This window comes from Dermacentor silvarum, chromosome 3 (genome assembly GCF_013339745.2).
Source record: "Dermacentor silvarum isolate Dsil-2018 chromosome 3, BIME_Dsil_1.4, whole genome shotgun sequence".
Classification (NCBI taxonomy): domain Eukaryota; kingdom Metazoa; phylum Arthropoda; class Arachnida; order Ixodida; family Ixodidae; genus Dermacentor; species Dermacentor silvarum.
Window position 1 is genome coordinate 105484342 of NC_051156.1, and position 25272 is coordinate 105509613.

The 25272-nt window shown below is 45.6% G+C and overlaps 1 protein-coding gene across 3 annotated transcripts; it reads right to left on the reverse strand.

Moving 5' to 3' along the window:
- Nucleotides 1-3814: 3814 nt before the first annotated feature.
- Nucleotides 3815-25063, reverse strand: LOC119445656 (acanthoscurrin-2-like). 3 transcript variants are annotated; one of them, XM_049663491.1, is made up of 5 exons: nucleotides 24977-25063; nucleotides 23246-23347; nucleotides 9961-10087; nucleotides 4758-4854; nucleotides 3815-4628 (listed from the first exon to the last, which is right to left on the reverse strand). In XM_049663491.1, exons 4-5 carry the CDS (start codon nucleotides 4831-4833, stop codon nucleotides 4084-4086), a joined length of 621 nt encoding a protein of 206 aa, XP_049519448.1. In that variant the 5' UTR covers nucleotides 4834-4854; nucleotides 9961-10087; nucleotides 23246-23347; nucleotides 24977-25063; the 3' UTR covers nucleotides 3815-4083. The 3 variants fall into 3 exon arrangements, 1 of the variants encoding a protein (XP_049519448.1); XR_007465993.1 differs by lacking the exons at nucleotides 3815-4628; nucleotides 4758-4854; nucleotides 9961-10087 and adding exons at nucleotides 15418-15743; nucleotides 15780-16152; XR_005190651.2 differs by lacking the exons at nucleotides 3815-4628; nucleotides 4758-4854; nucleotides 9961-10087 and adding an exon at nucleotides 15418-16152.
- Nucleotides 25064-25272: the final 209 nt, after the last annotated feature.

A 25272-nucleotide genomic window follows, 5' to 3' on the forward strand; every position in this document is an offset into this window, starting at 1 on the left:
TGGTGCTGGCCGTGTATACCTTTTCGCTATTGTCAAATGTACTTACATAATTGTCTGCATCATCATTATCGATACGATTTTGCAGTCAGTACATTCACTTTTTAGAGCACTCGGACGACTTACTGTTGTTTAATCTTGGTATTTGCATCCGTTTGCTATTTGACGTAATCAGCTTTTCTGGAAATGATCGAGAGCTTTTGAACATCTCTTGCGTTCCACCACAAATACGTGCAGCGCTATCCCAATTCAACTATATCTAAATAAACAACTGATAATGTATTGCAACGGTGACCCATTTTTGTGCCGCAGCCATAAACCAGTTTTAAAACAAAGGTGTTGATCCCACGCTCTCTCTGGTGTAGTTATTTCACGAGGATATCAGTGGTATTTTTTACTTAACCTAAAGCAAACCGGCGACGCTGCTTTCCAAACAAAGCGCGATTGAGATAAACACAGTACATGTTATAGATTGTGGGGATGCGCGACTCTCACGCGTGCCCTGATGTTGTTTTCCCCACATGGCTTCCGTCTCCTGTAATCCGGCTTCGCCACGTAGCTTTACGGCGGCGGCGCTCGGTGTGGTTGCGGCACATTGCGAGAGATGGCGCGAGTGTTGCGCTGCTAACGCAACCTAGCGGTGGGGTTACTGGGGCGCGAAAGGGAGGAGGCTGTTCCTCTTTGGCTTGCGATCGGCGAGCGGCGCGGACCTACCGCGCGTGCGCCGACACGCTTCGCGGGACGTCCCGAGAAGGCTTAGAAGCACGACACCAGAGTGGACGAACACGAATCGTTTTAACGCGACACCGTTTGCGTGACCGTACACGATAACGACTAGGCATTGGTGTCTTGCATGCGGGCGAACAAATTCGCTCACTATCTGGTCGCAGTGGGTCGGACTTCATCGATTTGTCGCGCGCCCATCGGCTTAGTAATTCGGCTAGCAGGCATATTAGTGCATGAAAGGTGCCTTTTGCAACAAGCACTAGGTGTAACCAGCAACAGTCAACATTTAGTTTCTGGCATCACGGAAGGCCAGTCGCTGGAAGCCACAGAAAGCTGACTTTATTGACAGGTTACGCATATTGTGATGGTCAACCATTTTGAAAGGTAGATACTATAGTCCATTCGCGACCTGTTTGAAAGCAGTACTGATGAACCGTACAAATTCTGCCATGGAAGCTTTTTTATGTTACGCGCCATTCTTGCATATGAAACAATGACACCGAATAACAGTGTATCTTTGAATTCACTTGATTGCTGCGAACAGCGAACTGAAACTCGCAGCATGCATGCAGGCTATGTGAGCCTAGCCACTCGCTCGTGAATGAAAATTCGTCAGCTTCGTGAGCTGCAAGAAACACCAAGAATTCCGGAAGTCTGCTCCTAAAAACGACCGGGTCCATTTCCTAGTGCCATACCTGCCGCCTCTTTTTTGGCATCTGAGTGCACCTGGCTTTATTAAAGACCACGTATTCGCTTTTAAGCTCCTCACTTCCTTACAACTACATCATACCAGAACCTCTTCTTTTTTGCGTCAACCGCGCACTGTTCTGCACAACCCGGGGTATCCCTCAGGCCTCTTAGCTTACAAGACACCGTGTGGCAGCACAGATGAAATGCTTTTTTTTTCCATCAATACATTGGGATGGGGGAGGTGAGAAAAAATGCGAAAGCGCTTGACCAGCCCGTTTACAGCAGGCAGCGGCAGGACGACGATTGACATTCTCGCTCTGAATAACAAGTTGAACTTACACAGGGTAGTAATAATGAAATAAAAAAACTGCACATCAGCTTGCGCAATCGATGGAAAAAAACGAAACAGTGATGAAGGCGTGGCTAGTATGTAGATGACAAACAGAGCATTGATAAGAACATTTTAAAGCAGATTGCCAGCACATTGGACTGATTATATTTAACAAAGTGGCGCCGATGTGGCTAACCTTATAAAATAAATAATTCGTGCAAGACGGATTTACTGACATTGTTTATATTATAGTGGGCGTCAAATGATTTGTTTAATGCTAGTGGTACCTGATACCATTATGTCGGGTATCCACAGTTTGTTCTGACAGCTGGTAACAAGCAGTGTAGTTTGCAGTGGTGTGGGTGCGGCGATTAAAACAAGTGCAGTGGAGCTTAGCAAGAAATATTTTCCAAGTGGTTGTTTTGTTCGTTTCTATACATGCGTAATAGTTTTTACGCATACGAGTAAATACGGTCATACATGATTGGTCTCTAATTATTTGTGTTTCGAGTGTCTTCAGGGTAAATAAAAAACAATGCGAAGAGCACGTTTCTCAAGAACGGCTAGTGTCTGCATGAAGGTTAGTTTGTGTAGTAAATCGTCCCCCCATACCAGTGAGCTGTAATTCATATGCGAGCAGACTAAAGCATCCTGTAGTAACAACTTTTGTTTCCTAGGGCAAAATACCTTTATAATGTGACATGATACCTCTGTCTTTAGCAGATTTTAATGTTATATGGTTTATGTGGTCGTTTTATTGCATGTTTTCTCAGAATATTACCCCGAGTGATTTAAACAATTTCACGCATTCAATTTTTTATGAATTATAAAATAAAGAATTGCCTCTGATTTATCGGCATTAACTGTGAGGGCATTTTCATGTGACCAAACTTCTAGTTGTCCTAGCAAAAGAACAACTATAAGTTGAAAAAGGACAATAAATTGTCAGCTGCGCCCGAAGGTGAAGCATTGACAGCGTTGGCCTTTTGGTCATCGATCTGCCTTTTCAACGTCGCTATTGGAAATGACAAATAAAACTACAGCGTACTAACAGTTACAGCTTGAGTAATATTGTGAAGAAACGTTAGAAAGAGATCAGCAGCAATACTTTTTGCAACTTGTTTGGGGAGTATCTAGCGTATGTAATGCAGTCCTGTACAAAGGACTTGCGGCCAGAGACCGCACTTTCTCAACTTTTCACAGGTTGCCCGGATGATCTAATTTTGTGCTCGCAATGATGCGCGGATGTTCTCATTTGAGTGCACGGATAACGGCTCTGGATTTTGGCTCAAGGTCACTTGAAGGTCACCGACAATGGGAGCTAAAAGCATTTCATGCTTAAAAATACAAGGAGACGTCTAGACCATTTTCTACTCCGTGACTGCTGTTCTCGGTTCCCACCGACTTCAGCGAAGACGGGTCGAACAATGTTAGGGAAATTCAGCGATCACACGTCACGAGCCTCAGCAAAGCAGCACATGTTGTACGATGGCTGCAAGCGAACGAAAGAACAAGCGCACAATTTTAATCCATTTCGTAGAGCTACGAAATGGATTAAAAGTGTCCTATTATAAATAGAAGCTCTTCTATTTTCGCAGTAGGGTGCGCAGATGATATTGCGCTGCCAAAAATTATTACCACTTTTTTAAGAAACCACCGAAATTATTGCTCTGTAAAAACAGGTTTGACTTAATCATTGCCAGATCGTTCAGTCAAACGAAAGCAATTTCAAACTAAGGGGCTGTTTCAACGAGTCTCCAGATTTTCGCGACCACTAGGAGCTTTCAGATGATCGCGTTTATGCGACTGTCGATGTCGGAACGCGGCCACCGCAGCCTGAGGCTGAATTCACAAAGCTTTTCGTTCGTAAGTGCTCCTTGTCATTGGCCAGCCGCCTTCGATAATGATATGTCCAACACCACAATTGGCTTTTACCAACAGTTTTAGCGTAAGTACGTTGTTGTGAATCTGGCCCCTGGTTCATGACAAAGTGCACAGGAGAGGAGGACCGTAATTGCTGAGCCATAGCAGTAAGTCCACTTGAAAAGTGATCTGCCAAGTCAGTACGCAAACGTTTACTACATATTCATTTTTATTCGTTCAATGTGACAAAAGACTACAAGAACGCCAGCATCTTTTCAACATGGTGGCAACAACGTGCGTATATTGACTTCAACCGCGTACAAGTATTCGCCTAAGTAGGCCGGTGCAGGTTAGCTAGAGCATTACAGTGATCCAGCAGCGTCGCTTATCTATCAAGCCCTTCGACTCCCTCCAAACAATCTATATTCTCTACTGAAACGTATTTACCACCATGGCACACTCCTGTCAAGCCCCATTCACCCGCTCACTCCACCGTTACTGTCATCACCCTTAACTGTCAGGACGACTTTGACCTGGTTGGCATCTGTGGTTCCGCTTCCATCGCTGCCCACTCCTGTTCCGGATCCCGACGGAATTCCAACACCTGGAACACCTCCGCCTGCTCCGCCACCTGGCAGGCCACCGGTGGGACTTCCGAGACCGCCAGATCCAACGCCCGGTTGTATCGCTCCTGTTCCTGCTCCACCGCTTCCAATACTTCCTAGTCCTGGTACACTACCGAGTCCCTGCACGCTTCCGGCGCCACCGGGAGGAATTCCTGATCCCGAGACGCTGCCTCCACTTCCTGGGACGCTTCCTGCTCCACCACTTCCAATACTTCCGAGTCCTGGTACACTGCCTCCGATGCCGGGGATACCTGCGGTCCCTCCGTTGCCGGGATTTCCACCTGCACCAAGTACGACCTCTACGGATATTTTGCTGTTGTTGGTGCTGCCGGTATCACTTCCACTGCTACCCGACAAACTTCCACTTCCGGATCCGTTAGTGGAGCCACCACTTCCTGTAGTAGGATAAGGCGGGGCAAAATTAAACGTTTTCAAAATTAAGTGTTTCATGCTGATTAAAATATTATCGTGACAAAGAACTCGCACGTTCATATTAGATGTGCTGAACGTGAAGACATGCTTACCACACATGATGAGAAAAAGTGCCGCTAGCAACGCACCCTTTCCACTCTTGATCGTCCACGAAAGCATGTTGGCCATGTAGCGCCGTCTCAAGTTATCCTGCAGGGAAGCAGCTAATGAAGATTGCTAACAATCATATTGTGAGCGTAGCATAACAACGCAAAACTGTCAGCTGTTTGATGTGAAGATACTTTTCGAACCATTCAACAGTGCTCATTTACTACATGAATATACCTTAAGAGAAAGCTTTAGCACAAGGCCAGCTCCTATTTCCCTATTCAAATACATGTTATTCGCAAGAAAATGCCCTCATTAGACCACTGCTCAAGACATATGTTTCAATTAAAGTGCCCTTAGTAAACAACGCAGAAAAGCGAGTGGTTTCTCTCGGCTTCGCTGGCCGCATCTCGGGCGATCTCTCTTTCTCGCTACATACTTCTCTAGAAGACGCGTACGCATTACGTCGCAGCCAAACGTCACGTTGGTACTCTACTTTTTTCTTTGCGAACACCTTCGAATACCACCTATCAGAACTTCTACTTTTCAGCTACACGCTGTGGCCTGCACACACGCAATGCAAAACATGAAGTTGCGGTCACTGACCAAATCAAGGTGAAACAATAGGCAGTTTCGCCCGAAGGGTGTAGCATTGACTGAGATGGCAAGATTTAGCTTTGCGCTCGAACTCTTCTAACTATGCAAGGGTGTGACTATACGCGGATGTGACATACGCGGGGGCGCCAAAATTTCTGGCAGCCCCAAAAGCTTGAACACGCCGTGTAGGGCGCGTAATGGTACCGCACAGGCGCCACTGCGCTGCCCGTAGAGAGCTGCGCAGTAAAATTACGTCATTTTCAGGTTGTGAGCCGTAATATATTTTTTTGCGCTTCCTAATAGTCAGAAAATGTAGGATAAAAGACATACTCCATTAACGAAACGCTTCGTTAATTTCGCTTGCGTACTGGGATTCTCAAACGCTCTAAGAAATCATTCAATCAATAACATTTTCAGCATCTTTGGAGGTTGAATGGTATAGCATGTGTGCGTGCGTGCGTGCGCGTGTGCGTGCGCGTGTGTGTGTGCGTGTGCGTGTGTGTGTGTGTGTGTGTGCGTGTGCGTGTGCGTGTGCGTGTGTGTGTGTGTGTGTGTGTGTGTGTGTGCGTGTGCGTGTGCGTGTGCGTGTGTGTGTGTGTGTGTGTGTGTGTGTGTGTGTGTGTGTGTGTGTGTGTGTGTGTGTGTGTGTGTGTGTGTGTGTGTGTGTGTGTGTGTGTGACGTAAATTCGCCTAAACGGTGTACATAATTCTTATCGTAATAAAAACATATAGATGTTTCGGAGGCCATACGGTTTCCTCGGTCACACTAAGGCAGGCAAGATCGTTTCTCTGTCTACCCTGGTGTGACGGATCCGAAATGTATGTTTGCTTTTTGTGTTGACGTGGTTAGTTACCGCAACTTTGGCTACTACAGTGCAAGAAATACCACGCATAGTGAAATCAGTTGACTGCGCACCACTGGCCAACTGAACCGCAATAATTTCTCTCGCATATGTACCAATCGATAGCTTTTTCCGTGGTCACGTCACATCCCTGACTCCATCGCCGCCACGACGGCTTGAAAAACGGAAAAGAACGGAGAGGTGCACGCGATTCTTTCTAAATTATCAAAGCTGATTTAAGGACCCTTTAAGAGAGAAACGCGAACTATTGACTGTAACTAGTATAAATTCAATTTAGGGCCCGGATTCTTTTTTTTTCAAGAATTGCCAGAAATCGGCGAGATTAATAATACGCACAATATTTACACATTTTTAGTTGTGCCACAATTTTAGCTGTCCGCACACCGTAAATTATATCTGTTAAGGATTTAAATTGTAAAAATATGATTTATGAGCATAAAGATTCCGGTACGTTGCTACATTGCTTAGGAGTGTTTCGAAAAATTCGTATTCACCTATTAGCGGTACATTTTTAAGCGCCCTATATTACATTAATTTTGCTCGCTTGAGATGCCTCAATAGGTGCTCTTTGCAAACATGTGACGCCGTTTTTATTAATAAGTTACAGGGTTGCAATCAAGATGTCGAATCGTAAAACAATACCTGTTCGGTTTGTGTTTGATTTCGATCAGGTTCAGTTCTGGTTCGGACATATAAAATATTATCCCGGTTCCACAAAAGGTATGCAACATTGGACCGGTTCCTAGACCGGTTTGACAAAGTAAACTTTATCTTGTCACGTGATGGCGACGCGCTAGAGTGCGACTGACTTGTCCGCATGGTGCATGCGCAGGTTATTTCAAGAGGTGGAAGGTGTGGGCTCCCTGGTCCATGGTTGCAGTACTAATTTATGGGGGCATTCGAATAGTGATTTTTTTATCGAATCAAGTCTTAATATGCAAGAAAAACGACTGGGGAATACCGAATCATATTGAATACTCGCAATAAAAAAAGAGCAAATGATAAGTTTCGAGGAGTCTGTTCGGCAACAAAAAGCTTGTTTGCATCATTTGATACACGTACACCAGCGGTGCTATAACGTACAGCTATTCAAAATTGTTTCTATTCCGTTTCTCCAATCATGAAAGACTGATTGGAGAAACGGAATATATATATATATATATATATATATATATATATATATAGAAACAATTTTCAATAGCTGTACGTTATAGCACCGCTGGTGTACATGTATTGCTTCGCCTGTCGGTCACGCGGCGTCACAAAAACCGCGAAAACTACCCATCTGATATGGAGTGAGCGCACTGATTATTCATGATTAGACCGAACCAAAGCAAAGTGATGATTTCTGACGCCACAATTTTTTCAGCATTAGCGCGCCGAAATGGGTCAAAAGTTCTTGGGGGGAGCGCACTTCATCTTTCTGTCACATGACGTCACAAAATTACAAAAGCTCGCCACGTCAAAGTGGCGTGTAAGCATTAAAGTGCATTATTATGCCCAACAAACCTGCATTTTGGTGAATAGCCAGAGACTGCCCCGTTCCGAAAGGAATAGAAGATGGCTGCCGGCCGATAGTTCAGGCACGGCCGCTAGATAAAAAAAACTTTTTTTTTTTATCCAGCGGCCATGGTTCAGGCACTCGCTACTCACAACTGCCGGTGATCATGAGTTTATTTGCGTATTATAAACCCTTTTGCGTCGCAGTAAAATGTTATCGAGCCCTTTGGGCCCGTGTACGACATCCCTCTGCCAATTGATCCTTGCTGAGGATCCATTTTAGCGGCATTGTTAACCTTCCATTGCACGCCGCCGCGACTTTCGACCAGCCGCCGCAAGCTAAGTCAGGGGAAACTGACCAATCGGAGACGCCGGCACCATCCTCTTCATGCGGTTATCTATTTTCATTGCACTGGCTCTGTCCCATCGAAAGCCTATCCACTTGAGCGTGCTCCTCGCCTCTTGTCAGCGAATTAGATAAGAAAACCCGCTCAGGGTATGCAATGTTATTCGTTTTGAAAGCGAACAAACGTGGCCTCCTATGAATGAGGTGAGCGTTTGATTGGGCTGTTCAGGCAACGCTGCAGGTCACCGCCCGATGCATGCGTCGGCGATTACGTAAATTTGACACCAGGAGATTGGAATAAAGAAGTCTCAGTTTCGCCCGAAAGGCGAAGCATCAATTGCGACAGCAAATTAGTAGAGAGCTATACGGAGTGAGGATAGTAGTTTCATCGGCTTGGACACATTCGGTTACGAAAGGCTGATTCACACTATGCCGACACGAGAACAATCTAGGTCTGCCAACTTGTGACGCGAGCAGTTTACAGGACGGAAAACGCTATGGCCAACGGTTTAAAGGAAGGAAAACGCTGTCGCCAACCGTCGGCTGACCAAAATCGGTGCCGTGTCGGCCTAGTGTGAATCAGCCTTAACTGGATGACCGCAGACAACCACTGTTGAAACGCTTGAGTGAGCAAGCGCGGCAGCAGCAGCGAAGCGAAAGTTCGTGCGGTCTATCGCTTCAACGGAAACTGAGCGGCGAAAGTACAGCGTATACAAAGGTATACGAGCCCTGAGGAGATCGCGCTTTCAAGATACGGCGCGCGCGACAGCCCGGAGCCGCGCAAAGTACAAGTACGCAGCTGCTGGCAGAGTAGAAGCCGCACCCCCGCCCTCCCGCGCTGCCTTCCCGTTTTCCTCCTTTCGCGTGGGAGATGTAGTCGCCAGTTCCCCTTGCGCCCGGTCGCAAGATACGCATTTGGTGCCGCAGCTAAATGCCGCCTCCCCTCCCTCCCTCCCATCCCTCCATGGCCTTTCGCACGACGGAAGCACTCGCGTTTGCTCTCCGCCGTGCGTTCGCTCTCCGTGAAGGCGCGCGTCCCTCGCGTGCTTTCACTTGCACTTACAGCATACGGCACGCGGCGACGATTTTATCGCCCTTGGACTTCATACGGAACCTCACGGCGACGCCGACGACGCCGACGGCAGAAATCCGCTTGGATTGTCCATATTAATTGATATCGTAATAACAGATTGGAATAGTTTTATGTTATTGTGCCCCATATTTTTGTGCTAGCGTTAGAGGACTACTCGGAGGAAGATGAACACAGAGAAACGGCACTGAACATATGAAGCGCCAACAAGTGTTGTTAGTTAGCGCTTCACATGTTCAGTTCCGTGTCTTTATGTTCGTCTTCTTCCAATTAGTGTTCTAACGCTTATGGAAAAAAAGCTGGGTACTCACAAAATAGCCCAATTTCAAGATTTACTAACAGATGTCAATAAGTTATGAAGTTCGGACAAGTGATGTATGCTCACAGTGGTGGCAGAGAACATAAATAGGAATTCTATTTTGATCTGTGTCGTTCAGCGTAAGCGTTTAACAACGATACGAAGTAAAGAAGGTGCACCCAAAAGCACGCAGACACTGAAGTACGGTGCGTGTTTATGAAGAACGTAATTTATAACCAGTATTTCAGGTTATTCAACTAAAAGAAAAAGGCGCAATATTGGCACGCCAAACTTTTTTTTTTCAGTTTGATTTTAACCAGAAATTTCGCTCAAAATGAGAACAAACATCATAGATAATTACCTTGGCCAGAAGTTGCCGCTTTCCATGTATTCAGCGTGCCACAAGGGAAGTAAACGTTCGTGCCGCTAAATTGGCCAGAAAATGTATTCTCTTCTGGATAAAAAAAATACTAATCGAAAGAAACTTTTAAGCGAAAAATATGCAGTAACTCACCTGATTTAATGCTTTGCGTCCTCACTCGGATGTATTCACTGAGATGGTGCACTCCGCCGGAGCTGCCCCACTTTTGTTTGGGCGCATCTGTATACGCGCAAAAACTTCCTGCCAGGAATGACGTCACCTGAGAGGGGAACAAAAACTTCATAACAGAATACAAGTCACGTGACACCAAAAAATCACGTGGCAGTCACGTGTAATCCTCGGCGAACTTCAAAATGCAGCTAAAAAATACCCGTCGTCCGAGCTGTGAAGTTTACGAGCGCAACCCTTGCTACACCATATGTGTCGCTTGTACCGAGGCTCGACGTTATTATTCAAGCTCGCTATTTTGGGAGTACTTCTTGTATAGCTGGTAGCACAGCTATTAGAGAAAGGGTGCGAATGAACACATACACAGACGAAGAAGACAGGACGTGTGCGTGAGGGGTGCTCGTCCTGTCTTCTTCATCTGTGTATGTGTTAATTTGCGCCTCTCTTCTAATAGCTGTACTTCATCTTTGTGCGTAGCGTGTAATACTCTGTCGTAATACGGAAGCTCCGCAAAGTAACTCAGTCGTACTAAGCTCTGTGCAACGCGAACAGCGGGCGAATTATTGTCCTGCGGTTTCTATCGACAGCGGCGGCACTACCAGCAGTTATGAAGTATTAGGGTTTAACCACTCGGTAATCCTTTTGAATAAACGCGACTTGTATGCTATAACTACGCTATCGACGTATCGATAACATAAAAGATGTGGGAACAAGATTAACTTGTAGTGGAAGTTTATTCTTCCTCTCGTTTCAAGCGTCCACCCTCGCGAGCAAGAGTTTCTAGACCACAGCAACAGCAACAAAAATTAAGTTTCTTCTAGCACAGCTCCGCAACGTGGAGTTGCTTCAATACATTGAATTGGTAAAATACGCGCATATATGATTTACCACTTGATTCCAGCCACCATACACGTGCCAGCGAAGGAAAAAAAATTTCACGTGGTACCATTGGTCTCCATACTTTGTCCCCCGAGTGCGCACATTTGCAAGGAGGGAGTGAAAGGATGGGGGGAAGGGTGCTAATGAAGCTGCATAACAGCGTCGGTATAAGCCAGACTTGTGCGTAACGAATTACATGTAAGTAGTTACTTGTAATCAAGTACATTTTTTGCAGTTTTTTAATTGATCGATTACATATTTTACTCAGTAATGCTTGACGTAATGCACTGAAATTTTTCAGTAACCTATTACATGCAACCACTTACTTCATGGATAAGACGCCAGGTGGCGCAGCTTTCAGATCTTGAATTTGACGTAACTACAGTACAACGCCTGTAGTCGCGGGCCACGCAGCAGCCTCCCGGATGCGCATATACAAACAGGCAGATCACGGGCGCTCAGTATTGGTTTCCTCATCTTAACGCTCCACCGAATATTGGACCAACGACTCGAAACGGCGCTGGTATGGCTCGATAGCGGTGACCACTTCGAAAGTTGACACCAGGAAATCAGCGATGGAAGATTTGTTCAGCTTTTCATTGGCCATCCCGGGAGCGCCTGCGGCGAGCCACCACAACAATGAAGCATGCATGGTATGCTGCATAGAGTATATATACCCAGACGCAAGTATCACGCCACTGGGTAACCACACTCTTGTGCGCAAGGTGTTCGTATTTAACGAGACCGCATTCCCTCCAGCGAGTTAAATCATTGTCGCTGATGATGTTTCCGCAAGAAAACTAGGGACGATAGCCAAAGAAAATTTTTGCAAAACAATTGTTACTGAAGAGAAACAACGTGTCGAGTGCCGTAGAGGACACACCGAAAATGCCAGGTCAGCGTGTTCCGTTTTCTGCACTCGTGCAATAGTAGTAATACATGTTGGGAAGAAATTATCGTAGAAGAAATCGATAACATTTAATAATTACTCGCTTACTTTTGTGTGGCTGTATTTGGTCAGTGTGATCATACACACTTTTTGAAGGAAGTAATTGCAGTTGTTTTTTTTTCTGTCACATACATGTACAAATTAAGTCTGGTAAGCAAGTACTGTCGACGGCACTCTTCTCGGCCCATGGCCTGATACTACGACTGCGAAGTAGGCAGCAATAATGTAATAGGAATTCCCAGGTGTCACGCGAATGTACAAGTGACTACGGCCGCTGTATAATGCACATCTCGGTCCACGCAAAAAGGGGACACGTGATCTGTAGAGCATGAGAAAATATTTAACGCTAGCAAGTGTACAATGGCCTAGATATGCAACAGAATGACTTATGGTTGGTGACGTTGCCACTTTTCCACACACCTATGCAGTGTATGTACATAACTTCAGCCGGCACATGGAGCTAGAGTGTCAGTGCAGTAAGAGCCACACATTACAGTGCTCCCGTTAACAGAGGTCCACACTGTACATATACATCCACTCCTTTCCTTCTTCTTATTGTCATTCATCGCCACTGTTGCTCTCATTCACTTTTGCTCCCACGTGCAGAGTAACAAGCTATATATACAGTGAACCTGTTCAGGCCGACCTGTACATAAATCCTCTCTTCCCGGAACGAGACGTAACTGCATGTCGTGTGATACGGCACACAAATCTCTGTTTACTAGTAGCCCGGAGAACTCATTCTGCGTCACAATGTCGGTTGCATTGAAAGACATGCGACAGATAACTGCGCAGTTTAAATGGTCCTCTGTGTAGCGAGTTTCGCTTTACGGAAGCTTTTTACATAACAGCTGGTTATCCTTTCTTCTGCTTTTTTCATCGTTTTTTTTTTTTTTTTCAGAGAAACGGTGAGTGTATGCGGCTGTTTCCCTTAGTTAGCAATGCGGCAAATAACTGCGCAGTGGAAAGTGCCCACGCGCAGTGACTTTCACCTGACAAACCCTCCTTTTTTTATTTGGCAATATACCACCTGGCGCTACTCCTTTCTGCGTTTTCTCATCGTTTTCCAAGGGGTATCAGTGGTTGGAGGCTGCGTTTTTCCTATTTCGTGCACGCCATGCGCAGCAAGCGCCTCCTACGCTGTTTTTTTGTTTCGCTACCTATGAACGCATTGTACGTAAAAGCAGCGTATGCTCCGGGCACTCATGGACCAAGAATGCCTCGAAAATAGGTACACGATGTGCGCTGGTAGAAACATTTTGAGACGTATGTCGCAGTAACCATGATCAACAATAGTGTCTTTCTACGCACCCCTAAAGCTAGATTCCCACCAAGGACTCAATGTCGCGGTTTAGCATAACCTATAGCTCCGTGCCGTCGAATCAAGCAGCGCACGAGGAAGCCGCAGAAGAGCTGCTAGCGGCGCGACCCGTTGCAGCTCAGCCACGTCGAGCTCGTATGCGGGCTGAATCAGCAATCCTACCCGTCGTGTATCAATTCAGCTTTGATTCATTCATCATATAGGTTTGATCTGTTAAATAAATACTATATATATATATATACTATATATATATATATATATATATATATATATAGGCGACGAGAGATGCTGTAGCAGGCCATGATACACGATACATGGAACTACGTATTTGATTTTGACCACCTGGAGTACCCCAACGTGCTTCCGAATTTGTGTACACGAGCTTTCTTGCATTCTGCCTCTGTCAAACTCCGATCGCCGCAGTCGGGAGTCAAACCCATGACCTCGTCTTCAGCAGTGGAACGCCATAGCCACGGAGCCCTGTTGGATGAATCCAGCTTTGCTGCTTTAATTATAACTGTATTTAAGGAGAGGTTGGTGCCTATATGTTGCTCCGCCTACACCTATTGGGGGCGAGGTGCTACGGAGTCGCTATCTGTCGGAAGCGCCTCGCTTGCGACATGAAGGATAACGCGGCGCCCTCCTCGTAAGTTTGGCTGTCGGCGCTCAATAAAAACCACGCGGGAGCCCCCCTGACCATTTCTGTAAGTACTCTCCAATCGAGGGAAGTTTCTTACTGTCGAATTAATAATCTTGGGCAAACAGAAAGCGCAGAATAGTTTACAGGCGCGATCTCTTTACCGAATACGTACAGTGAACGCCCATTGCGCGCGGTCGCCGCGATGGGTCACCCGAACCAACTTCTTACGTGAAAGGTAGGCAATCGCTGAGAGCAGACTATGTGAAGTATTTTCTTATAGTGTGTTGTCAGTATAACCAAATGGAGCATAACACAATGAAGCCTTAATGCAGCTAGTGTACGGGTTCGCAGCGACCGACTGCGCTTCTGCATGCGATCGCGTTTTCGCACCGTACCGTGAGCCGCAAGATATGAACATTTGACAGTACACAAGCAACCATTGTTGCGTGGACGCTGTCAGAGCTGTTAAAGAATAATTTCGTTATAACTAGGGACTTCGACGCTATACGGCGACTCGTGATGGGCCATCGCGACGATTCAATCATTTTTTTTTCTTTTCTTCTAAATTCTTGGACATTTCGATTTCGTTATTTCTCAAGTTGCGTCGCACTCTATGTTATCGGTCTTCTCAGCGAGGAATTTCCCGCTGCTTTTTTTTTTTTTTTAATCCAGTACATTCATTGTTTGGTGCTAACGCAAACATGAGCAAATGCTATGCCTTTTTTAATGTGTTTCTTACCGTTCCCTTTCCATTCTGGTGAACTTGCCAGTATCTAGCATCAACAAGTTCATAGACCAAATCTTCATGACATTAACCGGGCAGCGCGCGCGGGCGAGCTTCTCAGTGCACGCTTTCGGCTACTCACCGAACATCGCCGCCCCAACGCCGTAGCAGAAATCTTCCTCGCGGAAGTTCTTGCTACACACCCGAGTTGTATCCGATGGCTGTTTGCCGGTTCTAAGTTTCGCAATCATGCAGCTTGGCCTGCGGGTACGTGTGAAGGCTGACACCGGGCTCCGTTGCGTGCGTGCGCGTCCGACACTGCGGCACCGAGCTATAGCGTAGCATGTCGGACACCTTCAAAGGCAGCCACTACCGGTATCAAGTGCTTTCAAGTGTTGTCAAGCAGACACCCGAAGCTGGAAAACATCCTCACTTAATCATAACCGTAGCGCAGGTGGGACTAAGCTTTCGTTATCAGCTCATTTCGGCACTTCCGAAGCAGACGACGCGGCCGCTGTGTCCACGTGATCCCTAGTACCACGTCACGCCGACGGTGGCGCCAGCTTTTCCAGTGGTGGAGCTCGCCCCCAATACTCCGACATGTTACTTGTGCTCATAATGTTAATTGCAAAAAACAAATAAAGCAAACACACATAGGAACATTCGAGTACACAAACTTGCGCATGTATGCTGCTTCTGTAACTCCTCAACTTCGTTGAATTGACTCGCGAAACCAATTATTAAATACACAAAGAAATATAGTGAAGTAACGCATCTAATTACAGTATGATAAAGAAAATTGCTCGTGCACGTCTTATTGCGTGTGAAAGATGATAAATATGTATAGGCACGATAATAGCTAGTGGTTCTTGGAACCACTGTCAACATCAAGAAACCAAATAACTCTGTTCCTTTAGGTCTTCTTTTTTTATTTTTTTTATTCACACAACAGGTAACAAAGAAACAGAGGCGCTCGTTTGGTTTCCGAGAAATTCGTGTCACTCAGTCACCCTTCCTTCTGTTGTTTGGCGTTATTCGCCCATTCCATGTGGAGCATTGACTCGATGCCTTGCACATCTGGCGAGCCCGTATCATAGATCCTTGTCAGTGATCTTCTATCCACTACGGCCATCCTTGTCACTTCTTCCGATGCCCGGGATGCTTCCGATGCCTGGGATACTTCCGATGCCTGGGATACTTCCGATGCCTGGGATGCCTGGGATACTTCCGATGCCTGGGATACTTCCGATGCCCGGGATGCTTCCGACACCTGGAATACTTCCGATACCCCCAGTACCAGTGCTTCCTCCTGCACCGCTTGCAGGCACCACCCGCTCCCGACAAACTTCCGCTTCCGCTCGTACCTGAGCCAGCCCCTGTGCTAGTGCCTCCGATACCAGGGATCATTCCGCTTCCACCGCCACCGAGGCCAGGAATTCCCGCTGTTCCACTACTTCCCGTACTCGAAGGACCTCCGTTACCACCTAGTCCAAACAAGGACGCAATCCCTGTTCCAGTGCGGCCTACGCCTGAAGGGCTGCCATTACCGCCCGTTCCGGAACCTGATGCTCCTCCTTGACCAAGGATGGATTCTATTTCTTTCACTATACCAGCAGCACTTGTTCCCAGGCCCTTCAATGTCCCTGTAAGGCAAGGAAGGTAGAGCATACTGTGTAATATTTGAAATAAGACAAGAACAATACATCGGGCTCAACGAACATCGAAAGTTGCGAAAAGCGCACAGCGATAGCGCGGCAAAGCTGGGCGCCTTATCTCTCTCACGTGAAACCTAAAATGAGTCGCAGGTACAGTCACACAGAATTCGATGCGATGCATGCAAATGACACCACTCCTCATTAAATTATTACGACGGGGAATGCGGTTAAAGCAATTTTGTGGGGACACCTGTTGGAAAACATTACCAACGTACGTACGCAGTCCGTTTTGAAAGAACCAGCAAGCAGCCGAGCAAGTTGCTTGCACGCGACATAACCAAGTAATTTTCCTTTCTGAATAAATGATTCGTAGGTAAAGTTGAAAGAGAAAAACCGGGTTGCGCTTGGACCTGGACTCGCTAATTCGACTGTACGTAATTGAACGTGACAATTTATCGTCTTCTACGGTGCGCGTCTCACTGCGCTCTTCGCTAACTGTGTATTAGTGTTTGACATAGTGACATAGCATCTAAGAAATTCTTGGCAGCCGCAAATATAGAAACTTTCTTGCGCATAGCCATAGCGGCTTCAGTTTAACGCGTGCTTTCTAGCTTTACCTTATAGCAAAGCACAACGTGACTTCGCGACATGCAAGCCATGGGAAACATGTATCCGCGATACCATTGAATCAAAGCAGGCGTAATTTTGCAGTTGTAAATTCTTTCTTTCACTGCAGTCCTGTTGTGACCGGACGATCACTACCATGCGTGATAATTCACGAAACTTATTACTACTGCATGCTCTTTCAGGTACAAAAAGTTACAGTGACGTTTCACTTCGTAAACGCGGGTTACGCGCTAGCGTATGTACGCCGCGAACATGCACAGCGAGCCCCGCGACGTCGAATAACAAACGGAAAGGGCACGAACGCGGCGATTCTCTTCTCCACCTCCAGGCGCCTTCCTCCTCCAGCGCTCGCTTCCCTCGCAGCGACAAACGTAATCTTGGCGATTTGACTAGCGGGGCATCTACGCTTGTGCGTGACAAAGTTGCAGGCCTTCGCTGCACACACAGCACAGTCAGAGCGTAAGCTGGAGGAGCGGCTCCATAAGAGACCGTCTCTTTGCGTTGTTTTCACGAGAACGAACTGAACTGTCCGCCCGGCGTCGACGGCGAGCTGTGGCTTGTGCTGCTCTCTGTACAGTGGTCCGCTGAGCCCGACGTTGCCTGGTTGCAGCCACGCGCGTAGCTCTACTATTTGCTTCTTCAGCAGCAGTTCGTACCTTGCGAGGAGGACGCCATAACGTGTACCGAAGAGTAAACCCAGCTATCGAGACTACGCGGCGCACATGTCACATCCCTTGACACGTGGCACTATACGATGCAGCTGCTACATGTCGTGACACCTGGCAGAATACAACGCAACTGCAATGCAGTTTGCACGTATCGACGTTACGCTGCGCGCATTTCACATCCCGTGACAAGTGGCACGATACGATGCAACTGCTACATAGCGTGCCGCCTGGTGCAATAATATGCAACTGCAATGCAAAGTGTGCACGTATCGACGCTATACGCTGGTGCGCATATCACATCGCTTGACTCCTCGTGCGCTAGGACGCCTGTATAGGGCATGTTTCCGCAGCAGCTACCAAGCGGTGGAGTGGCGCAGTGGTAGAGTAACTGACTCGTACAGTAACTGGCTGGGTATTTTTTTATCATTCCTGGCGATAGCTGCGACGGACACCGGCGGTGGCGGAGGCGGACAGCATTGCCAACCGAAACAGCTATTATATTGAGCCCATAACAGCTGACGTAGTAAAAGAATGCAGATAGTAATTTCATACTGAAAGAAAAAAAAGTCGCAGTTTCGCCCTCAAGGCGAAGCATCGATTGCGATAACAAATTAGTGGACAGCTATACGAATTAAGGAGCTTTATGAGCCGTATAAACTTGTAAACATAGGCATACTAACTAAATTAACAAGCATGGTGTCACGCGCGCACAAGCAAACATGAACGCATCTCACTCTACGACCGCGGAAACTGGCTGTCAAAACGCAGCAGCGAGCGAATTGACCTGCGTGCTGCCACTATCATCAACTCGAACTAAGTCGCGAAAACACAGCGCAGGGAGGACTCTGTCGCCGCCGCAGATGGCTTTCAAGATAACAGCCGCCGGGGCGGCCGTGCGCGGCGGAAAACGCACGCCCCCCCCCCCCCCCCCCCCCTCTTTTACACTCGAGCCTCGTAGCCCGGAGGGAGCGCGCAGTCTCTCGGGTCACTTGGGTTAGACTGTTGATTGATTGATTGATTGATTGATTGATTGATTGATTGATTGATTGATTGATTGATTGATTGATTTACTGATTGATTGTATTTAGCACCTCAAAGCAACACAACGCCTATTGGAGACGCTGCATTGGAGGGCTCCGGAATAAATTTGAGCATATGGAATTTTATGGCGTGCACCCGAAGCACTGCGCATGAGTTTTATTCATCACGACCTCACTGGAATGCTGCCTTGGTGGATTGGAATTGTACTCGCAACCTCGTAACCAGCAGCAGGGCGTTACAGCCGCTGAGCACCCGTAATGGGAAATTACACAGAATAGACAACCAGTCTTAGCTGAATTCCAACCAGTCTATAGACTGACAGGATTGATGGATCTATTGCTATGGGCAGTAATGGACAGAGCGCGCACGGCAGTGATAAGAGTACGCGAAAGCGTATCCCTTCTCTTCTACGCTAGGACCATTATTTCTGTCAGTAATTAATTCGGTCAGGCCTCTGCTTGAGGCTATTGACGACTTGGGGCTATTCGCTTTAGGCTGCTGAGAACGAGGTTATGGGTTCATTTCCCAATCGCCGTTTCGATGGAGCAAGAATTCAGAAATTATCGGGGGCTTATAAATGCTCACATTAAAGTCTAAAACACTTAGGCGCTGCTCAATCCGGTTTGTCCCACTCAACACCATCGGTAGGGTACTCCTGATTACTTGATCAAATTACAAGAGCACATGTCTCCTTTTCAGCATAAGAAAATTTTCTTTTTGGTAATTTTAGCGTGCCTGGCATTAAGTGGGAACGAATTAAGGCAAGCTGTAATGCTGAGAAAAATAATATTATTAGTTTGCACATTAATCTAGAACACAATCTATATCAAATAATGAATGAACCTACTCGTGTACAAGGTTCTTCGAGCACATGTACTGGATCTGTTCTTTGTTGTTCGTGACTTTTCAGACTACGCTGTCTTGGTTGATGAACGTCTGTCAGATCACAATCTTGTAACTGTCTGTCGACCTATGTTCTAGCCTGTCGTCACTAAAAGCACAACACACAACTTCAAAGACAACTCTAGAGCTGATGATGCAAATATAATAGACTACATGGAAACGTGCCTACTGCCTTCAGTGATTGCGATAACGATGTATTCACCCTCTGGGCAAAGTTTCTTAGAATGTGTCGGTACTGTATAGACACATTTGTGCCTAACAAAGCAAGGAAAGTCAGCAAACAAACACCGTGGATGACGCGTAACATCCTGCAACTAAAACGGAAAATAAAACGAAGTAAAAGGACGCTCGCACAGCCACAGATAATAAGCTTAATAAGTGTGATACAGAACAAGTTGGCATCCGCATTTGAGAACTTCGAACGATTACTTATTCACAACGGTATTGCGTAGCTTTGTGAAAAGTACATAAAAAATGGGGGCTATTTCAGAGACAGTACAAGGCCAGTCAATGAGATAGTGATCGGCGAAGCTACTATCACAGACACGAAAGAAATCGCTGAACCTTTTATCAAGTACTTCCACAGCGTGTTTTCCCATGAGAACGTAGATAGCATGACTGATCATGCTGCTTTTTAGGAGCATGATGTGCACTTCGTTTCATATCATGGTACCACCTTTAAACTTGAAAGTGAAACAATCGTGTGGTCCGGACGACCGTCCAGGCGCTATGCTGAAATTGTCGATAGATTTCTTGCTATGCTGTTCTCAGCTTCTTGCCCGTTGACTGGAAGACAGCTCGAGTTATGCCAGTTTACAAAAAAAAAGGTAATCGCTTGTCGTTACGAAATCACCGCCCTATATCATTAACTTCATGCTGCAAATTAGTTGAACATATCATCACCAACCGTGTAAGAGAATATTTAGAAGAAAATTCCGTATTCACAAATTGCCAATATGGTTTTACAAAAGATTATTCCACGATACAATTGTTAACTGTAATTCATACATTTGCAGAAGTTTGGATAATAACTGTCAAACTGACTGCCTTTTTCTAGATTTTAGTAAAGCGTTCGACCCAATAGCAGATTGGAAACTTATTCGAAAGCTCAGAAATATTAATTTACCTGATATTCTAGTTGCATAGATAGAGGATTATCTTTCTGATCGCGTGCAGTTTGTTTCAATTGATGGTAACAACTCTGGCTGCCTCCCCGTTACATCCGGTGCCATTGCTGGTTCTACGGTATGCATGTATTTATGATATTGTCACCGTTGTCACTAGTGGTACACAAATTAGGCCTTTTGCAGATGAATGCGTCTTATTTCGTGGAATATCTTCGGTGCATGACCAAACTGAACTTAATTAGGTTTACAGAACATACAAACATGAAAGCGATAAATTTGATATACTAAACGTCGTTTTAGCCAACTTGGACATTTTGTGGACGTGAACTATAGGAAGCTCGTGTAAAATAAAAAGTAGGCAGATGCCAACTGGCAATTTCTGATTATGATTTTGTCCGCAAACCTCGTTTTCAATACAACTTCACAGAATGGCATCTGTTTCAATGCTTGAATTCGGGAGCTATAATGTGCCCCTCCATGCGCATTTTGACCGATCACGGCAAACAGTACGAAGACCGCAGCAAGGAAGACTACACCGCAAACAGTCAACTTTCTGTTTATACTAAAGCGAGCTTGCACATGGATAGAGAAAGCTCCCTGATCATGTCCCTTTTATCTTACTATTTTTACAGCTAAAGATTTACGGAATTCAAGTGCCTTCAATTGCCGATTGTATAAGTTGGTCCCCTTTCTACGTCTACAACTGCCTTCTAGCCTTTCCCGCGGCGAAGCAACCTTGCTGTGCCGCTTGTGGCTGGGAGTGGCGTTCACGAACGCTTACTCACATCGTAAGGGAATGGACCGAGAGCCCGATGTGCGACTACTGTATGTGCAAGGAAACCATCGAGCACCTATTGTGTACCTGTCCTCGCTACGACGTACAACGCCAGTCTCTAAGGACAACTTTAAACCGACTGGACCCGAGACCGTTCTCTGAGTCAAAGATACTCGGACCGTGGATACACCCGTCACTGGCACAAAAAGCGTTGCGTGCATTAGTACAGTATTTGAAGTGCACCGGTTTAAGAGACGGCCTATAGTGTCCCTGTACATCGTCCCACGTGTACTCAGTGCTCATTCTCTCCCTATTTTTCTCTTTCTATTTCCCCTATCCCTTACCCCTAGTGCAGGGTAGCAAACCGGATGCTCTTCTGGTTGACCTCCCTGCCTTTCCTCTCCTTTCCTCTCTCTCTCTCTCTTACAGCTTAGCTGTTAATGTCACTAGAAGGGCTGAAGAACCTTATGTCCTAGTCTTAACGGTCTTTTGAAAAAGCTATATTACTTAGGAAGCTTATATTTAAACGAAATATAACGAATATTAGCGGTGATATGCAGGGAAGTGCTGAACTGAGCACGTCCACTAGCGGTTAAATAAAAAAAAACTCGGATGTGTCTATTAATGCGTGCTTAATGTAGCTCTAATTCTGCTCAACTTCAGCGCTTGTGTAGTTCAAGTCCAGCGCTAATGCAGCTCCACTAACGTGAAACCTGGGGAAGTGCGAAGCAGTGATGCGCCGGTGCTGGAGTAGCGCTGGAGGAGGAGTGATCGAGCGCTTGTGGGGTGGTGGCACCCTCTCTTGCGCTGCGCTAGTACCCGTCTGGCGTTTCGGAACCAATTTTAACGAGTTTCTGCTGATATATGCACTTAATGCTCGATTATTTCTGTCTTTTCAATTATCCTGAATCATGTTAGTTTATTTTGAACCAATTTTGATAAATTCTGCACTTTTTTTACCCTGTTTTGAGCACTTCTTTTTGAGCGTGATCACGCGACAGACGCCGACAGCCCGGGCCTCTAAAGTGCTTCGCACCTAAAATGATGTCATGAGTGGGACAGTGGCTTTGAACAAAGATAAAACGGTCTGTATTCGCATAACACATAACAAAACCACGCTTAAATACGAGTACAGACTGGCCTCTGTCCCGCTAATGCAAGTTGAAAACTACAAATACCTATAGGTGTAAAATTCACTTATACCCTTTCTTGGAATTTACTACATGTTAACAATATTTGCTCTTCCGCTTTCCGAAAAGTCCGCTTTTTACGATACAAGCTAAGAAATTCACCTGCCAGGGTTAAATTGCATAGTTATGTTACTTTTATTAGACCCAAACTAGAATATGCTAGTATTACATGGGATCTGTACACTAAAGTTAACATTAAGAAATTGAGAAAATTGAGAGAAAGGCTATTCGTTTTATACATTGTAAGTTTAAACGCAACGATTCCTCTACACAGCTAATGGTCGCAAACAATATTCCTCTCCTCAAACCACGGAGATTTTTACACTCACTGATTAATAGCGAAATATCCTTAAACCCCGCTTTATATGTAATTGCTCTGTCCACAAGGCACATCACGATCAACACACACATCACGATCAACCAAATGCACTCATCCCTTATTTTGCCAGGGCAAATACTTACATATTTTATTTCTTCCCTCGCACATATAATGGAACTCCCCTTCTGTGACAAACTAGCTAACTTTATAAGCGAAGTACGTTTCCTATCTTGCGTGAATGTATCTTTGTATTTTAGTAACATTAGGGCTTGACACTTTGTCTTAATGGTTTTTTTTTTCTGTTTCCGCGTTTGTTTACTGCATTGACTGCCTTTCCTGCAAGGACCAAATTTTGGCCTGCAGTACGTCATAAATAAAAATAAATAAAAAATTAATACCAACAATTCAAATTCAATTCGAACTACCCTTACCAGAAGAGACGCACAGGATCGCTATAAAGATCGTTGCCTTCAAGCTCTGATTGGGTCTACGTGTCGTCATGATGAACACTTTACAGGCAGCTCTTCACTTATCTGAAACAAAAACGAGAGCAAGCATAACAATATTTCCCCACATGTAGCACATATATGACCTTGAGCACACGGCACCCTTTAGTAGCGTCGCCGCCTCATGAAAACGCCCTTCACAAATGAATATGAAACACGTTGTCTCCGAGCAACGGAAAGTGGTCCAGTTCAATACTCGGACAAATTTGCCTGCTAGAATATGGCGCAGTGTTCAATTTATTAAAAAAATGGCTATGTAAAATGGAAGCGCAGTTCTTCAGTCTTCATAAATACAGGCAGTAAAGCCGTGAAAGCTTTCGCGACAAGAACTGTGACAAGTAAAGGTAAGAAATAAACTAAGCGCGCTAAAATGCTTGCAATGTGCCGTCCTCCTGCAGATTTATGCAAAAACGTGCGAACTGTGCTGTTTAATGATTTGCACAACTTTTAATGCCAGAAGTGAAAATAGAAAGGTGCAAACAACAGGTTTGCATCAAACAGCGAAAGCCAAGATTCAAGGCCTAAGATTCTAAAAATGTGTCATCTTCCTGCACATATATTCAAAAAAAGTTCATGTTTAGTCATGCGCCAAATATTTATGGGATCATGTGGATAACTTTTGATGCTGGAAGTGAGTTTGCATCAAACAGCGAAAGCCAAAGCCACTAAGTGACGGTTCTGACACGAAAACAGTAGTGATTAAGGAAAGTGTAGTGAAGAAAAACAGACAGATGCAAGCAGCACTGGGGCATTGTCATCGATATCGGGTGCGAGCGCAGATCGCGAGCTGTTGCCGCCGAGACTGGTGTGCTGCTGATGCTGCGCTCGTGTATCGCTACCGCTTCCCGTCAATGAATCCCTTATCAAAAGTAATAATAATTTCCCTTTATTCTATTTTATATCCACCACTGCTTACATACGCCGATACTAGTGATAACTAAAATCCCTATATAAGGAAAGTACCGCCATCGACTCTTTCCTCCGCCGCCTCCTCTCCTAAAGCGCTTGCTTTTTTCTTTACTTTTTGCTTGCGAAAGCCAAGTCGACGGTGGCGCACCTAGAAAGTCCACGTTGAAGCTTTCAGGCCGGGCGCGCGCCGCCGCTGCCGCCGGTGACTGCGGCTGCGCAGAGGACTTTCAACATGGCTATGAGGCGGAAAAAAAATATATAAAGAAGTGAAAAGCTTACGCTATCATCGTCCAATCGGAGATACAGGAGAGAGAGAAGCGGCGTTTATCAAAGGATGGCGGTACTTTTCTTATATAGGGACTTTAGTGATAACGCAAGCGTAGCGCCACCTCGCGGAATGCGCATCTAAAGTGAAAAGAAAAAATCTATTACAATACCGTTAAAGCTGTCTGGATTTTGTAGATCCGTGTGGCGGCTATTACTCACAAATCATTGCGCGTAGCATAAAATAACGTGCGTTTTCATTGTAACTACTTTAAATGATTTTGCACTTAGCACTGTAAAGTGTTTAGTGCTATGCGCACAGTACATTCTTATGTTCCTTCACTTCTACGCAATAACGCTTGCTCGTTAAAGTAGAAATTCACTTGTCTTTGTCCGTATGTCTTTGTCATGTGTGTGTTTTGTTACAGCATCGGTTTACGTATTTTCCGAAAGATAAAAAGAACACTTAATCCACATACTTACCCAGGGAGCAGAATCTGCAGAGCTATCAAAGAGCACGAGTCAACGACCAGATGTTGCATGGCATCACAACAAAAATGCGCCCTTTTTATACGCCCTCAAACACGGAAGTGTTCATCATCCGTCACGTGGCACCTAGCGGAGTGACGGCGGACACAATCCGAACAAGGCTGAAAAACACGATAACAAAAATAGCGAGAGCCGTCGGCTCTTCCAGCTGCCTGCGTTATAAGACCGCATTTGTCGGTTTTCCAGGCAACTGACTATTTTTTCCGTGTTTTTTTTTTTTCATATCATCT

Bases quoted from the DNA above. Each gene is read 5' to 3' on its own strand.
- LOC119445656 (XM_049663491.1), bottom strand. From the start codon at position 4,833: ATGGCCAACATGCTTTCGTGGACGATCAAGAGTGGAAAGGGTGCGTTG. The intron at 4,629-4,757 runs GTAAGCATGTCT...ATCCTACTACAG, and splicing joins ACTTTTTCTCATCATGTGTG to GAAGTGGTGGCTCCACTAAC.